Genomic DNA, 17,683 nt, shown 5'->3' with positions numbered 1-17,683 from the left:
ATAAAAATATGATTCAGCTTGAATATAACGGTACCTTTTCAACAGAATTGGTCTTTCCCTCTTTACTGTGTGAGGAAAAACATGGGATTATGGGTAAATCTTATACACATAAACACTTGTTTTTTCCTTGTAGTTAAAAGGGCTGGGCTGGAAGGGAGCGTTTTGTCTTTTTTGCCACTTCTTTGACACTGCAGTGAGAGGCGTGCCTCCACTGCAGCATTTTTGTTGGGCAGCTTGGACCAATGGTACTTTACCATTGGTCAAAGACTCCAAGCTGTCCATTGAGCTCAGTACCTCTGACAAGAAATGAGGCACTGTGAGCTCAACCTCTGTTTGCTGCAAACAGCGTGTGTCAGCTTGTAAGTGGCAACTCTGTATTTAACTTCTGACAGGCCGCGCAGAAGCCCCAAATTGTTACCAGTGGTGGAGCCCCAAATTGTTACCAGTGGTGGGGTAGGAAATAGGCTTTGTCTTACCCCAGGTCGCAGAGCTACGACCCTTGACGTTCGTTTTTATATTTTTTATATATATATGTATGTATGTATGTATGTATGTAATGTGTGTGTGTGTGTGTGTGTGTGTTCATGGCAGGTGAGACCCTGCCTCCCCCCAGATGTATAGTATATAGAGAAAGGGGAGCTGGGCAATTCATAGGGAACAGACAAAAGAAGTGAAAAATCTTTAGGCAGGAAGTTGTACAAAAGATGGGGATGGTGTGTGTGTGTGATTTAAGAAAGGTGTATAAACAAGATTTTTTGTGTATAGAGATGGGGTACCTGGGTTGAGGATGATGTACAGAGGAGGAGAGAACTGTGTGGTTTAGGAGAACGTATTGGGAGTCAGAAGTTTTGACTGTAACGTCTTTCTTTTGTATTTAACGTTGTCCGTTACCCTTTACCTGTAGAAATATCCCACTAATGCAGTAGTTGTGTTCGTTTCCATCCTAGCCTCATACTCAGACTTTGGAAACTTTGAATCTTGGTCACAATGCTATTGGCAATGAAGGTGTCCGCCATCTTAAGAACGGTCTAATTGGAAACCGCAGTGTCCTCAGGCTTGGCTTGGCATCTGCTAAACTGACTTGCGAAGGTAATGTCCACTTTCTAGTAATTTTTGGGCGCATGTACAGTGTTTGCAAAATATCCAGTTGACCTGACTTGGCATAGAAGCAGTGTAAATGGCACTCTTGGCTTGCAGTGTTTTGAACCTGGGTTAAAGTGGCCCTAGCTTCAGATATTATATTTAATGTTAAGTGCATCTGTGCTAAATATTTTGTAAATGTAGCACTTCCAGGTATTTATTATCACACAGAGATCACAGTATTCCCCCCAGAAAATGCCTTTTGTCAAGTGCTCTGAAAATAGGGTTGACACTATGGGGTTGATTTACTAGAACTAGAGAGTTAAAAATCGGGTGCAGCTGTGCATGGTAGCCAATCAACTTCTAACTTTAGCTTAAAGTGGAGTTCCACCCATTTTTTTATGTTTGTCTGTGCTGCATGCTCTAATCTCATAGTGTTCAGAATGGACAATTTTTATTTAATTTGTTGCTTGTAAATACCTTTATTTTGTAGTCCTTCATTACTTCCTCCTCCTTATTAGCCTAGGCTATTTGCAAGGGTTTCTGGGATAGGCATCATGTTTCCCAGTGGTCCTTGCAAACCTGACTGAAACCTATTACATTTCTTGTGCACTGAGCATGTGCGAGATATGCAAAGCTGAAATCCAGGAAGTCATACAGTCTGGCTTCATGATGCCCACACTTAAGATGGCCACGGTCTATTTCTAGATTATAAACTATCTAAATCCTGTAACAACCTAACAAAACGGACCTTAGTTTACAGACTAACTTTACTAGAATACATTAAGCTTGTGTATTACAGGGGTATTTATATTTAAAAAGTGAAATTGTGGGTGGAACTCCCCTTTAAGCTTTGACAAAAAATAAAATAAAAATGGAAACGTATTGGTTTCTATACAGAGCTGCATCAGATTTTGCACTCTCCAGTTTTAGTAAATCAACCCTTGTATATGTAAGCAAAAAAAAATAAAAAATTAAAACCTACCAGTTTGTTTCGGAGGAGAACGGAGCATTTGGTCAAATACCCTATAGAAATAAGTAAACGCACGCTCCATGCAGATGGTGTCCTTGGAGACTTAAATGTGTCACCTCAGTGAAGCCCAGCGTGAGCATTGTTGTACCCAAATGTATTTTGTGTTGCATGTTTGTGTTGTTTTTAGAGTTTTTTGTTATTTGGGTCTTCAGGTGCTGTGGCCGTAGCAGAATTTGTGGCTGAATCCCCACGGCTCCTGAGACTTGATCTTCGGGAGAATGAGATCAAGACTGGAGGCTTAATGGCTCTCTCGTTGGCTCTTCGTGTTAACCAGTCACTACTTAGGCTGGATCTGGACAGAGAACCGAAGAAAGAGACAGTGAGTGTTGATGGCATAATACTAACCTCCCTCCTTGTTGTTCTGCTCAGAATGTTTATTGATTTAATGTATACTTGTTCCCAAGTCAGGTAAAGTCCAGCTGATGAAATTTCTGGCACAAATGACATGCATTTTTTCCTTTTTTTATTTTTGCACTTAAACAGTGGTAACACAATCACTGGGATTACATACCTTTTTAAACTTTTTTTTTTTTTTTTTTTTTACGATGGAAGTTCTATGTTTATGTGATATATCATTGGAATATATGTTATGCTTTTAATTGTTATGTTATATAATCTAATTAAAATTAAAAAAAAATTATGAGAGAGAGAGATAAGTAAACACTATGCATTTCATTGCAGCCTATGAAGAAACTCTGATATATAAGGTTACCTTGTCTCAAGATAAATCCTGTTGCCTGGTTTCTATGTGCATTCATCTAGGCTGGGAACAGGAGCTGTTTGGAGGAGGCTTGCTCAACATTGAGCTGAATGAGCAACATGTCTTCCCTGGAGCAGTTTTTTCAGAACCAGGAGGATGCAGGCACTGTTTTTGGAAACAGGACTTGTGTTCGGTAAAGGTTTCTGATCTTGCAGAGGCTGATAGGACAAGGACAGATGCTTGATTTAATATAGGTGACTTTAAGCCAGCCATAGACTGTGCAGAGCTATTGTATTCTCCCAGCGGGGGGAGCAATTCCAACTGAGAGAACACACAGTGATTATTGCTAGTGGCTATAGCCACTGGCAATAATTGCATGAAAAATCTGACAGGCTGGTTGTGCCCAAGTTGATTGACCGATCAACTTGGGTACAATCAGCCTTGCCTATACATGGTTCGAATCTTGGCCGGTACCTGCTGAACAAGCCATGAGTCAAACTGTCTATGGCCGCCTTTTAGACTTTAAAATGTCCTACTGGTGAATCTAAATGTGTTTAAAAAAACATTGATCAGGTTGACTTTAGCTTGCAGATGTTTATTTACAACTTTATTTTTAGTCACCATTGGTGCCCTTGTTTACTTTAGGTTTACATATCATTACCGATTTCACTTCTATTTCCAGGTAAAGAGCTTTATTGAAACACAGAAAGCGCTGTTGGCTGAGATTCAAAATGGCTGCCGGCGGAATTTTATCTTGGCCAAAGAGAAAGAGGAGCGCCTCCAGCAGTCCGCATCGATGGCAGAGATTGCTAGCGCTGCTGAGGAAGAAGATTCAAATACTGCCCCTGAGGAGAATAGCCTTCCTTCGGAAGATTGCAACACTGCCCCTGAGGATACCACAACTAATAATTCATCCAAACAGGATGAGGAAGAGATCACGCCTGACCCAGACCCTCAGGGACCAGATTCAGACTCTGATACAGAAGATGAATTGGAGGAGGAAAAGCCAGTAGCAGAGACAAAGCCAGTAGCAGAGACAAAGCCAGTAGCAGAGACAAAGCCTGTAGCAGAGACAAAGCCTGTAGTGAACTCTGTTCAGAATCCTCCAGGGCAGGTGGCAGTGTCCAGTCCAGGTCGAGGTCACAAGATCTTTTTGGTTACCCGTGTAGAGAATACAAACGCAACAGGAGGATTGACAGCCCAGGGTGTTAAAGGCTCCTCGCCGACAGGAGTGACTTCCCCAGCGGGTCCTTCACTTGCCAATGGACTTGAGGCTGAGTTGGGCAGAAAAGAAAGCAGCTGTGACAATAAGGGTATGTGTAAAATGTGTCACATTTATTATTTGTCTTCATGTTTTACATATCAAGTACATCAGCATTTCTACACTGACAATACAGCCAAATGCAGGCCATTTGTGGTACCTATCAAGCCCGTCAGCATGTCTAACCCGACAATACTACCAAAGCACAGATATGTGGTGCCTGCAAGTAAACAAGGTTAGGGCCTCCCAACTAGCTCTTGGATCCTTTATGCACACTATACATTGGGCACAATGTTGCACAGAGCCCCACTCCACAGTCCAGTTTCTGAGCTTCATTGACCAGTTGGACGGACTGGGTTTAGTTTGGGGAAAGGGCAGGGAGTAGCTTCAAATCTAGCACAACTTGGACATAGTATAGTTTGGTTTAGGGCGGGGATATGCAATTAGGCGGACCTCCAGCTGTTGCAGAACTACGATTCCCATGAGGCATAGCAAGACTCTGACAGCCACAAGCATGACACCCAGAGTCAGAGGCATGATGGGACTTGTAGTTTTGCAACAGCTGGAGGTCCGCTAATTGCATATCCCTGGTTTAAGGAATGGGAGCAGCCTGGGCACTCAAAAATTAAGTGTGTTCTGGTTTGGGGGGGCAGTCCCCCTGTCAGAATAAAATGGCACAGCAGAGGAGATTGCCGCACAAACATCACTTGAGTTAGTATAGCGATCCGTGTGTTTTTTTTTTTTTTTTCAGCCCATTGGGATTTCTAGTGTGTACTCGGCTTTAAAGATACTGATGTACTTATTATACCTTTTAGGTTTAAACATATTCTGGAAAATATTATTTGCAAAATGAAAAGTTTAATATGATTATTGGTGCTTGTGAGGCAACATATAGCAGTTCTTAAAGCAAGCGATAAATGAGGCCAGATATATTCCAAAAATTATTAAAGATCCAATCTGTCTGACCTTAATATAGTTCAAGTTTAATCACGTATTTTTTTTCTCCTAAATCCGCACAATGGACAGTACTTGAATCCAGTCCAGTGTCCCTTGTGCTACTGGCTGGTCTGTTAAAATCTGAAGTCCTCTACACCCCCTTCCCCCTGCAGCTGTAATCTTCTGGTGCTGCCGGGATTAATACAAGCACTGGCCCTATGACAGGCACTTATTAAGAGTGTTGACTATGATCATCCTTTCTGCTCCCTCTCCTTCATTAATAAAAGCTGTACTATAGCTTCTATAAATAAAAAGTGCTCTATGAATGGAGGAGGTGGACTTCTCATTCATCTGCCTGTCCTTAATTTATAGGTAGTGTTTCACAGAAGTGATGGAAGTACATCAGAGAATTGCTGCTTGAAGTGACTATCGTGAGGGAAATGTGGTGGCTGCCATTACTAGCTGCCTTCAGCAAGATCAGCCTACATTATAACTTTGTTTTCATGAAAAGACTGGCATTCACATGCACAGTAGACCATATAGGGCAGACTCTATTTGCTCTATTCTGGGGGTCAGCAACCTGTAGATCGCGATCTGCCAGTAGATTAAGGACAGGTACCTGATAGATCTCAGTCTTGTCTTACAGACGACCCCCCCCCCCCCCCCCCATCCCAGGGCATCTAACATTGCAGTACATAGAAGCTACTTGTAAAGTTGGAGCTGCAGTAGGGAGCAATAGCCGCATAAGCTGAATGCCTCCTCTGTAGTGCTGGCTCCTGTTCCATGCATAGTGATACCCACTGCACTCCACCTCCTTTCCCAGCTAGCGCTCTCCAGATTGGTGCCAGCAACAGGAAAGAAGAGATCTTCGGGTCAGTGTGAAACAATACACTGGGCATAATAGTATAGGGCTGCTTTCACACTGATGTGCTGCGGTTTACCCACACAGCGGGTGCAGTGTTCCTGCAGCTTTCCTGCGGGGTTGCTGCACTTAGCCATAGACTTCTATTATATCATGTGGGTTTGCTGTACTTGGCCATAGACTTCTATTATATCCTGTGGGTTTGGTGCACTTTCTGAAAATGGCTTATTTACAAGTCCAGTGGGCACTGCTGCTCCTCTCAAAGTGTGTTTTGATAGGTGGTGAGGAGGCGATATGTTGCCTCCTCAACACCTGATTTAAACCCATGATGCTGCGCAATGCATGCGATTGTGACACGGTAGTATGCCAAATGGAGGTTTAAATCTGATGCGAGGAAGTGACACTGTGCCCGGTGATCTTTTACTTCTCCCATGTTGTTCAGGTAGATCTCCACCTCATTAGTGACCCCTGCTCTATTCTTTACTGCTATTTATTTTATGTATTATTTATGCACAAATGAAGGTGAACAAAGTTTCTTTGTCGTTGGTCAGAGCTGATCTGTGCTACATGTTAAAGACTCTCCCTAATAGTTTATACTCTGGATCTGGGGGAGGTAAGCTGTGAATTGCACGTGTTTTCTATTATTGTGATAACCTTGTATACAGTTTGACTCCTGGCACTTGGCCCCATAGAGTTCTGGCACACAATATGTGCTGGATACTCAGGCACCAAAAGAGAGATTATACAGCATGTGATCTCAGAGTTGATGTTTATCTGTGGTCAGTTTTAAATCCCATATTTACTTCTGTGTTAAATTTGAAATATTACTAACCCACGCTTAATAATCTGGTTTTGAAGCTTATAAACTTTCTTTTGACGAATCCCACGTACTACTTTGAATTCTGTGACACACAATCGCTATGCCCGGTGAGTAAGCATGTCTGTGTCACACCTGTCACAGAGCCTGCCTTCTGAACTACAGAGGTGCTGAGAGGAGGCGGTTCAGGAGGCAGCGCGAGCACAGGAAACGCACTACATCATACTGCAAAGCATGCTGGGAATCCAGGAAGTTATGGAAAGCGATAGCCAGCAGGCAGAACTCACAACATGAAAGGAGGTTTTTCAAGTAAGCTGATATTGGACTGTCAAAAATTACCATAGCTTGTTGCGTATCCTGCAACTATAGATTTCCTTTATAGTTCACAGCTTTACATTGACCTTCCCCAGAACCAAGAGACTGAATCTCAATGAATCTCTTCAAAATGAAATTTCTGTTTTGTTAAACAATGTTGTTAGGCAGGGACAGCCGAGCATATCAAACTTTGTTTGCATTTCATAAAACATCAACCAAATATACCGATTAAAAGAGACAACCGATCCATCTACCACCTAAATCATTCACTTAGGCCCTCCTTGGTCTGGCATCAAAACAGTAGGGTTCCATTGCCGCAAGTTTACCCTGGGGGCCAGGACACTTTCTGTTTTCCTTTGGAGCATAATGTCTGCTACTAAAGCCTAAATCTGAAGAGCTAAAATACAAAAATTAATATATGTAACAGTCTTTTAAATAGAAAAAAATGTAACCCCCCCCCCCCCCCCCCATCTCGTTTTTACACAGATTCTCTTGAAACCTACAGCGACAGAGAGCTAGAGGACTTACTGCGGGATGCCTCTTCAGAACCAGACCCAAGTCTGAACGTTATAACACTATAAGGTATTAATTTAGCCTCTTCTATAGTTTCTATGGAACCAGCGATACACATAAAACTGAGGGCTTATTCAGCTTCAAGAATGCTTGATAAATGACCATGAAAGCATTGCTTTTCTAGTGGGAAGTGATTAAATGTAGAGTAAACCATCTACTTTGTGGCTAGGTTGTGCTGTGATAGCGGACGTTTTTGTGAATTTTCTTGCAAGATGAATTCACGTTTTATGATCTCTTGGACACTTGGCTTAGTCCAGCTTAACTTTGCTGAAACTAAAAGCTTTGCAACTGACAATGCTCAATACATCTGCTCCAACCTGGCACTGTCTGTTTTGCTGGCTGGTTGATGGTTTTTGCCTGCACACAGAAGCAAATCGTGTTACCATTAGGCCTCATGCACACTGTACGTTAAAATAGCGTTATAAAAACAGCACTAGCTTTGCTGAGGAGGAACAGGAAGTGAGAAAGCTTAAAGGGGTTGTAAAGATAAAAAAAAATGCCCCTAAATAGCTTCTTTTACCTTAGTGCAGTCCTCCTTCACTTACATCATCCATCCTTCCATTTTGCTTTTAAATGTCCTTATTTCTTCTGAGAAATCCTCACTTCCTGTTCTTCTGTCTGTAACTCCACACAGTAATGCGAGGCTTTCTCCCTGGTGTGAAGAAAGCCTCTTGAGGGGGCAAGCAGGATGAGGTACAGGAGGAATCAGAGGGCCCTGCTCGTTAGAGCTTACATTGTAAGCACCTGCTGTGATAGAAAAAGGAATGTTGAGGGAGCACAGACAAGGTGAGTAATAGGGTGGCGAGGGGGTCCTTTTGAAGACACTGTTACTTTGTCCAACATGGGCCAGGCCCATGTCTTTTTAAGAGAATGAATAAATGTGATGAGCGCAACTTCCTACATATAAATAACAAAAAAGTAAAATCACAATGATTCAACAGTCCAATAAACTAAAAAGTGCAACAGTGCAAAATTAATATAATAGTGCAATGAGTGCATGTGGAAATAATTCCTATAATGATGAAACTGTATATCCGTGTTAGTAAACACACCATTTTCTATGAATCTTCTATTGGAGGGTTCTTTCAGGTTTCAATGCTCTCAGAGCGCTTACCTCCTTCCTGGCAAAATACGCCTTTGGTTTATCTCCTGGCTTTCTCTAGTGTCCGGTCCTGGTCGTGTTGTACTTCCAGCAGCCCCACTCAGTATGCCAAAAATGGTCCCGGAGATGATGTAGGTGTCCGTAGTGTTTCGTGGGTAAGTGTCTCAATATGAGGATACAAACGTAAAACGTGGCTTCATCAGACGTGACATGGCGTAACATGTAAGGGCCGGATATACCCGAAAGGACGGAAGTGACGTGGAACGTGAATGTAATTATCTTTTTGCATACGATCCTTTGCTTTCATGTAAGAGCATTATATTTTGAATAAAATCCTCACCTTTTTTAACTTTATTACACTATGGGAGGCTATTTTTTATGTTTGTATCCTCATACTGAGACTCTTACCCACAAAACACTATGGACACCCACATTATCTCCGGGACGATTTTTGGCATACTGAGTGGGGCTGCTGGAAGTACAACACGACCAGGACCGGACACCAGAGAAAGCCAGGAGATAAACCAAAGGCGTATTTTACCAGGAGGGATGTAAGCGCTCTGAGAGTATTGAAACCTGAAAGAAGATTCATAGGAAATGGTGTGTTTACTAACACGAAGATACAGTTTCATCATTCTAGGAATTATTTCCACATGCACTCATTGGACTGTTGGATCATTGGGATTTTACACATTTGTGATATTAATTTTTTGTTATTTATATGTAGGCAGTTGTGCTCATCATATTTATTCATTCTATTTACCTTGGTGCACTTGTTTACACTTTAGATTGAGCTGCAGTTGCCAATTACACATAATTTAGTTCACGTGGAGGCGCGAGAGTCTTTACATAACACATGTCTTTTTAAGGATCTGTTTACCCCGAGTTCTCCAGCATGCGGATAATCATTTTCAAGGTTTAATCTTGTGTTTTTTTTTCTTATAGGATTGATTCTTCCGACTCTTGGGGTTTCCTCTTCTGTTTTCCCTAAATACTTTTTGAACCCCCAGTGATCTCGCCTTAAGAATTGGGGCCCCAAAGGATAATATGAAACGGGTTCCCATTTGAGGACATTCAGTTGATTCTAAACATTGCTTCCCCATATGATGGCAATAAGGGCGGACACTATTCCTGCAGGTAATGGAATTTGCACAGTTTAAAAATACAGCTCATTCACTTCATGCTGGGACTTTCCCCAACTGGGACTTTTTGGAGAAAAGAGGCAATTTTACGGGTTTCTGGATAAAGGGACACAAGCTGATATCTAACCCCCTATCCCCCATACACTGGACTGTTACTGGCTTTGGGAATTGTCATGGAGGACGACTGTCGTTGACATTAACTGAACCTTCTGATTGTCCTCACATGGTGGTATCTCCAGTTATCTGCAGTATGATATTCTAGGTTTTTTTCAGTCTTGCCTTCTATACATCGCACTTACTGTGTTACACTACACTAGTCTCCTGACAATAGCTTCAGACCCTGGGGTCCAACACGTTTGGTATTGTCTCCAAATAATTAAATCTTTATGACCAGGACATTCTAGGGTGATATATGGGTTTTGACATATAGGGGTGGGAAATGTCCTATTCACAGCACCTATAAAAAAAATCCAGCCTGTTTGCTGTAAGCTCTAACTTGTACTCTGGCTGAGAGGTCCATTTTTTTCCTTTTTGGAGTGAGGTTCTAAAAGGCCTAACTATTTTGCGCTACTAGGTTTAGCATACGGACTACCAGAGCATGTTCTTCTGTGGACCATACTTTCCAAGACCTGAAGACCTCAACCCCAGTTGGAACGACGTTTGTGTTTATTTTTGTTTACTTCCTACCCTTTTTTATTATTCAGGATGTGTAGTAAATCACAATGCTGTTCACCTGAAAGAGATTTAGAAATAGTTAGATCACATAGGGCTATGTGTGTGGCAAGGAAGTCTAGTTGTACTTGGGATTTAGTGCTGATCCTGTGATCTTGGCCACTTTTTTGTATCTTGCAGATTCAGGACCACAGGCAGCTGAGCAGAGTCAAGTGTACGTTCAATGGCAGGCTTGATATCTTCTGACTTTGTAACGGGCTTAGTTCACTTGGTGCTGACCAGCAGCTGTTACACTTGATGTAAACTAAATCAAAGTCCTGCTGTGATGAAAAGATAAAAGCAGGAGGGTGGCCATCTTGTATGGGTCTATGTATTTGTACAACAGTGCAGTTGTGTCTACATAAACATATTTTATGTATTTGTGGACCTAAATGGCGTCCACAAAAAAGTATGTGTATTATGTTGGTTTTATTTAATAACATATTAGTAGCCACATAGAACCAAAGAATGTTGATGTGTGGCTGCTATGTGTTACAGAACATAATTTTAATTTGTACAATGTTATTGAAGTGAATGTATAGCCAAATCTTTTGTGATTTGGATAGAATAGGTGAAGGTTAAAACTTTTTTTTTTTTTTTTTTTTTTTGCTGTCTGTGTACCAAGGGAACATTGATTCATGTCCTGTCCTGGAAACGCAACAATAAATGACATCTCACAAAAGAGCGGTGAATTCCATCTTAAATAGATGCCACTGGAACCTTTCTAACTATTGGAAGATTTCCCTTTACCGCTTCCTCTGGTGACAGCTCCTCTAAAGGGTCACCAGGGTAAATGGGGGTGACACTACCCAACAGGGACACTGACAGCAAGAAAAACCTGACTGGGTCTAACCCTTCACCGGTCTGTCCAAAACTAGAAAAAGATTTATCTTTACATACACTTTAAATAAATCCTAATGTTTTCCAAAACCTAAAGGACAACATTAAACGGAAAAAAAACTTCCACCAAATGTGTATTTGGCATGAAAATACTTTTTTAGTTTTGATTGCCAGTCAGCACAATTAGGCCACACTACCTGTGGCCATAATCGGAGGTATTTTTAACATTATGTAGCTACAGGCCATATTTGTACTGACATGTTCAGAATAAGACAGTACTTGGCTTACCTGTATGCATTACAGCACTTTTCTTTGTGCTGACCAGTTTTAGGACGTCAGCCATTAGCTCATGCTGCAGCACAGAGCAGAAGACTCTAGCTGTGTCTGGCCATGGTGTTGGACATGCATGCCTGTTCCAGCCTACTAATTTGTGTGTTTGTCTTACATTTTTTAGTGTGTAATTTCACAAACACTACTGCGTATGTTAAGTATGCATGTCATTCTGGCATGAAATGGTGGCTTAGCCACAGTCTTTCTCCATGGGAACCGTTTATTTTGCTTAAACCACAGAAGACTATAATCTTTCTTCCTGACATTTGAGTTGTTTTTTTGCAAAGTCTTTGGAAACTTTATTTAGTAGTAGAGTACTGTCCCCTGTTAGCCATTGAATAATACAGAAAGGTTGGAGTTTAAGTAATTCTTTTTATTGGCAAACGTAAAGTGGTAGTAAAGTCCCCTGGCCTCTTCTGCATACCGGTACGCTTATAATATAGCTTACCTGTAGGTACAAGGAAGATCTCCTAAACCTGCATTCTCTAGGAGATATTCAGTGTCCCTGCAGCCCGTGATGTCACTGGTGCATGTGCTCTGAATAAACGGCATACCCATGCCGTTCTTTTAGAGCCCTGTGCAGTAAGGAGTGACGTCATTGCGGCTTGGCCTCTCAAAGGACCACAGCCTGCAAACCCAGAAGGAAGATGAAAGGGAAAATAGGAGACACAGCGCCCCAAGTGCAGTATGTATTGTAACGGTTTATTAATGAGAAGTCCGCTACCCACAAGAAAACTTAAAATCTGTGCTTCAAATTACATGACAGTCCTGCTCTTAGAGACCCAAGGACAGTCCCGTTGTGTCTGCGTCTCTGTATTTTCAGCCTGCAGCTTGTATGGGTGGTATCCAACACTGGTAGGCTCTGAGCCATCAGCGTTCTCCTTTGCCTGGACTGAGCTGCCAATGCTGGATACCATCCGTACAAGCTGCCGGCTTGAAAAGCAGAGACACAGACACAACAGAACGAACTGTCCTTGGGTCTCAGAGTGGGGACTGCCATGTCATATGAAGAGCTGATTTTAGTTTTCTTGTGAGTAGCTGACTTCTCATTATTAAACCATTACCATACATACTGCACTTAGATGCGCTGTGTTTTCTCTCTCCATTACTGTTTGCAGAGATATTTTCTAGCTCCCCTACACTGGCTACTATTGCAGAAACATAGACTTTATTTTAAATATTTTATTTTCGAGATTGCACTGATTGGATAATTTGCATATAACCAAAGACTGCACAATTTGCATATATTGCTTATACGGGCGGACCATCCCCAATTGTCTACACACTGTTGTGGCAATACAACCTTGTGACCAGCTGTACCTTACTACCAAGGTTCTCCCCCTAGTAGTCCATATTCATTTGCTAGGTTGAAGAAGGAAGCCCTGTCAGCAGTGCGTTGCATACTAGCACATTATGACTTACCTTGTAGGGAGATTTTTTTTCTTTAAACTTTACTTCCACTTTAAGTTTTTTTTATTTATTTTTTTATTAGGCCTTATGTCAAAAACACCACTTTTAAGGGTGTTTGTCATTTTTATTTCCCCCCGCCTCAAAACGCCTCTCCATGTTGGCGTATGTGTCCATGCACAAATAGACCTTTAGAGGCAAGAAAAAAAAAACTAAAGTCAGCGAGTTCAGGAGAGGGAGTGTTTTGCTGCTAAAAAATGTCAAACGTGCGTAAACTCATCTAAATGCATGTCAAACTACTTGAACCTTATTTCATTTCAATGGCCAGAATAAGTTGATATTCTGGTCAATGAAATTAATGAATATTCAAGCGTTTACATGCATAAACACGTTTGCAACGCTGCTTTTCTCCTGCCAGGAAAAAGGCATTTAGAAGAGTTGGGCTCATTGTACATGGGGCCTAAAGATGCAGACTGTCTTGGATGCCTTCAAGCTTTTTATTTCTGCAAAATATATAAAGCCTAAAGAAGGATTTCAAGACATCCCGAAAACTTTAATCTGTAAAAACTAAAAATGTAAGAAAAGTCGAACACAAACTATTCACAAAAACATTCCCTCCCCTCTCCTACCCATTCTGCTTACCCTGTGTAAAAAAAAAAAAAAAAAGATTTGTGTACTTGCCTTTTTTTAATCCGGTCCAGTCATGTGATCTTGTAGGTCCAGATCCCATGAGAGCGCTTGACAGCTGTAAACTGGAAGCTATAATTTCATCCATAGGCTCCATTGGCTCAGCCATTGTCTGTGCTCACTCCTCCTCTGTGGCCACCGCTCCCTGACGCAAGGGAGACGGTGCTGCAGGATCATGTAACTGGACCAGAGCAGATTAAAAAGAGGCAAGTACACACACTTTTTTTTTTTAACATAGGGAACATTATTAGGAATAGATAGTTAGGCTTTTACTGGTTAAATTAAAGAACAAAAGCCTATCATTTAAACTCCAAACTTTCTGTGAAACTTTATTTAAATTTTTATTTGTTAATAAGAACCCATTCCCTTTTAAATAAATTGCACTCAAACAGGTCAGGCTGGCAATCAAGGTTCTTGCCGACTGTCCATCGTTGCCCTCATCAGAATGGAGCCAACTGCTGCACTATTTGATTGGTTAGTCAACAGTGATATGGCTGCCCTCGGTGCTGGTACTGGGTGTATAGAAACATGCCACGTCTTAGCCAATTGTTAGCAGGTACGTGGGCAGTTTGGCCCATTTTCCATAATGTCAGTCACAGAGGACAGACCCGGGGCTGGTTCTCAGGCAGTGAGACCCTTGATGACCATGATCTAGGGGCTAATTGTGCCTCTGTAGTGCGTTTTTCCCAGAAAACCTCTTTTGCGTTTAAAACTTTTTGTTGCACACCCCAGATGAGACATTTTGCGTTTGTAATCTCCCTCTTGATCTTGACCTATAACAGATCAGTTTACAATAGTATTTGAAGGAAGAATGGCTCTTGGTTGCCCCAGTTCTCCTATAATTACACGGTCTCTCGATGCACTGTGAAGCAATCGGATGTGTGTCTTTCATTCTCCCACATAGGAGAATAGAAGTAATAATGTGGTTGCTGTGAGCTGCAAGGGCTGGTTTCCTATAGACACTGCTGGTATATGTTAATGCCAATATAAAGTAGACCTTGCTCATGAAAAGAAAAGATGGAAACAGAAGTGTTGCAACCGTTTCTAACCCTCCACCTTGTACTGAAATGACACCAGCAAGAATCGGATTTAATATTTTCGGTTAGCTCTCATTTCCTTCTACATCAATGAGGAGTAATGGCGGCCATTTTTTGCTCTGGGACAACATTCATGAGGATGTGTTCACTTGAAGCATGAGGCATCACTTCCTAATAAACTGACAGGTTAACTGGGTGTAAGGTGCAGATAAGAAGCTGTCATGTTTACAGAAGTCATTTTATTTGTGATGTAGTTTACAGATCAGTATTTATGTATGTCTTTGTATGAATATGTGCAAATGAAAGCACACACATCCATCTGTTTTTAACTGTCTTGGTCCTGAATATTAAGATGGCCACCCTCTAGTTAAAGGGCATTTGTCATTCAAGCAGCTTTCAGGTATCAATCTGTATAGGTTACCCCTGAAAATGTAATTGTCCAGAGAGATGTTCATTATAAAAATCAAATATTTGGAATGAAAAGGTTGCCATGTTAAAAGTTTGAAGTGTATTCATTTCCTCCATGTATATTATAAAAGACCAGTCGGTGCGATTTGGAGGTTCAAGGGGCCCTCCCCTATCAGGGCTACAGTAACGCCCCCTGGGATCCCTGAAACACACTGGCTTCTTTTTTTCCAACTAATATGCTTTAGATACTTTTCGTTTCTGGCGCCATTTTGTTTCCAAGTTTTTTTTTTGTTTTTTACCCAAAATTCCTCAGGCGCCCCTTTGTGTATAGGGGCTGTTGAGTTTTTGCACTCTATTCAGTTTATTTTAATGCACAACACGTTGCAGCATCAAATTGGGATCTAACATCCTTCATAAAAATCATATCTGGATTTTTTTTTTAAACCGTCATGTGCTGGCTAGTGACAGCAGAAATATCCATTGCCATGGTGGTTTTTATAATGAAATAAACTTTTACAAAGGGGGTAAGTGAGTGCTTGTGTGACGGCCCTTTAAGCCTCAAAGGTGTGGCAAATGCAAGTTTCATGTGCAATACAATTCCCTCTGACTGTGTCCCACACTACACAATGTTTTTGCACACACCTCCCTTCACCTATATGGCTACCCCTTATATACACCCTACCAATCTGTGCTGTGTTTTAAAAGGGTTTTCTTCCTATTGTCAAATAAAACAATTTCTTATGTCTCATTGTGTCTCTGTTCGTATGTCACTGTATGTTATGATTGCCTATCGGGCATATGGCTGGGCATTTTTATGAGCAACAAGTCAAATATGCTGCCAATATGGCTTAAAGGGTAACTCTACTTTTACAGAAAGGAATATGCCGCATAGGTGCTCAACCTGTGGCTCTCCAGCTGTTTCAGAACTACAATTCCCATGAGGCATTGCAAGCTACTGACTGTTACAAGCATGACTCCCAAAGGCAGAGGCATGATGGGACTTGAAGTTCTGCAACAGCTGGAGAGCCACAGGTTGAGCACCCATGGAATATGGCATATACAAGTGTGACACAAGCCATATTGTAATTTAAAGCTGAACTCTGGACACAATGCCTTTTTATGAAAATATATTTCTCAATAACCGCAACGTTTCTAAACCCATCTTGTGTGCACTAAATTACTTTTACCAACAGGCTACTTTCACGCTGGGGCACTTTGCAGGCGCTATAGTGCTAAAAATAGCGCCTGCAAAGCACCCTGAAAGAGCCGGTCCTTTCACCTTGGCTTTCACACTGGAGTAGTGCGCTGGCAGGACGCCTTTGAGACGCTGTAGGAGTGGTGAATAAAGCGCTCCTGCCCATTGAAATCAATGGACAGCGCCTCCTGCTTTGCGGGCGGTTTTAACCCTTTTTTTGGCCGGTAGCGGTGGTTAAAAGCGCCCCGCTCGCAGGTGAAAAGCGCTAAAAATGGCGGCGCTTTACCATGAACGCCCGTGACGCCACAGTGTGAAACTAGCCACACTGATATTACATTTAAAAAGTGATATCGGTGGCATCATCACAACCTGTGCAGACGGCAGAGCTGAGGGGGTGGGGTCAGCAGTCTCTAATCGCTACAGGCTGCCTGCAGAAAGCTACAGGAGGGGGCTGAGACAAGACCAATCTCTCTGCACAGAGAGAAAGAGCAGCCATGACTGGTCTTTATTACAGGAAGATCCTGCCCAAAGGCAAAGTACTGCCCAGATATGGAAGAAAGACACAAAGCACACCAAGATTCATCCTAATTGTATTTAGGCAGCATTTTCTTATCCTGTTCAGCTTTAAAGTTACAAAAATTACCTTTCCATGTCAGTGTGCAGTGCTGTAGTTTTCTGTAAAATTCAATGCAGTAAGGCTACTTGGAGGCATTCTATACAGCGTTGCTTGTTTCATTGGCTCATTGGTTTTCCCCAGAGACTGCACTAAGGTATAAGTCAGACTTTAGGCATCCTCTGCAACCGAAATTTCATTTTTGTGGAGATGCTCAATAAGGGTTAATTCTAAATTCATGCAAATGTGCTGCAACTCTCCTCTTCAGAACACTGAGAATGCATGTTTATTATGAACCAGACTCTCCCATTCAGGATCGGTCTTGACGGGACACGGTCACACAAACTGGTATGAATTTGGAACAAAGTTTGTTAAAATAACAACAGATGCTGACTCCCTGTTGCAAGAGTGTGAATAGAATGGGTAAAAGATGGCTTTGATACAGCCCTGAAAAGGGGCTTAATGCATCTGAGGAGTTCTTTACAGATGAAGAACATGAGCTGAAGCCTCTTTTACCAATCCTATTCACACTCCTTCACCAGGGAGTTGGTGCCTGTGTGCAGATGGCTGCCATTTTATTTAAGTGTACTTTCTGGTTGCCAGTGTAAAATGCTGTGTTAACACTGCTTGTGAT

At 41.8% G+C, this 17,683-nt stretch overlaps 1 protein-coding gene across 1 annotated transcript in view; it reads left to right on the top strand.

Moving 5' to 3' along the window:
- The window catches only part of PPP1R37 (protein phosphatase 1 regulatory subunit 37), a 62,259-nt gene extending 46,270 nt beyond the window's left edge, over positions 1-15,989 (top strand). The window contains exons 9-13 of the mRNA XM_040323576.1: positions 948-1,089; positions 2,266-2,432; positions 3,496-4,126; positions 7,491-7,586; positions 9,625-15,989. Of these exons, the coding sequence (XP_040179510.1) occupies positions 948-1,089; positions 2,266-2,432; positions 3,496-4,126; positions 7,491-7,585 (1,035 nt within the window). The 3' untranslated portion in view covers position 7,586; positions 9,625-15,989. The remainder of the gene's footprint in view (positions 1-947; positions 1,090-2,265; positions 2,433-3,495; positions 4,127-7,490; positions 7,587-9,624) is intronic.
- Positions 15,990-17,683: the final 1,694 nt, after the last annotated feature.

Source organism: Rana temporaria, chromosome 9 (genome assembly GCF_905171775.1).
Source record: "Rana temporaria chromosome 9, aRanTem1.1, whole genome shotgun sequence".
NCBI lineage: Eukaryota > Metazoa > Chordata > Amphibia > Anura > Ranidae > Rana > Rana temporaria.
The sequence above is the reverse complement of the archived record's forward strand: the minus strand, read 5'-3'. Positions and strand labels throughout refer to the sequence as shown.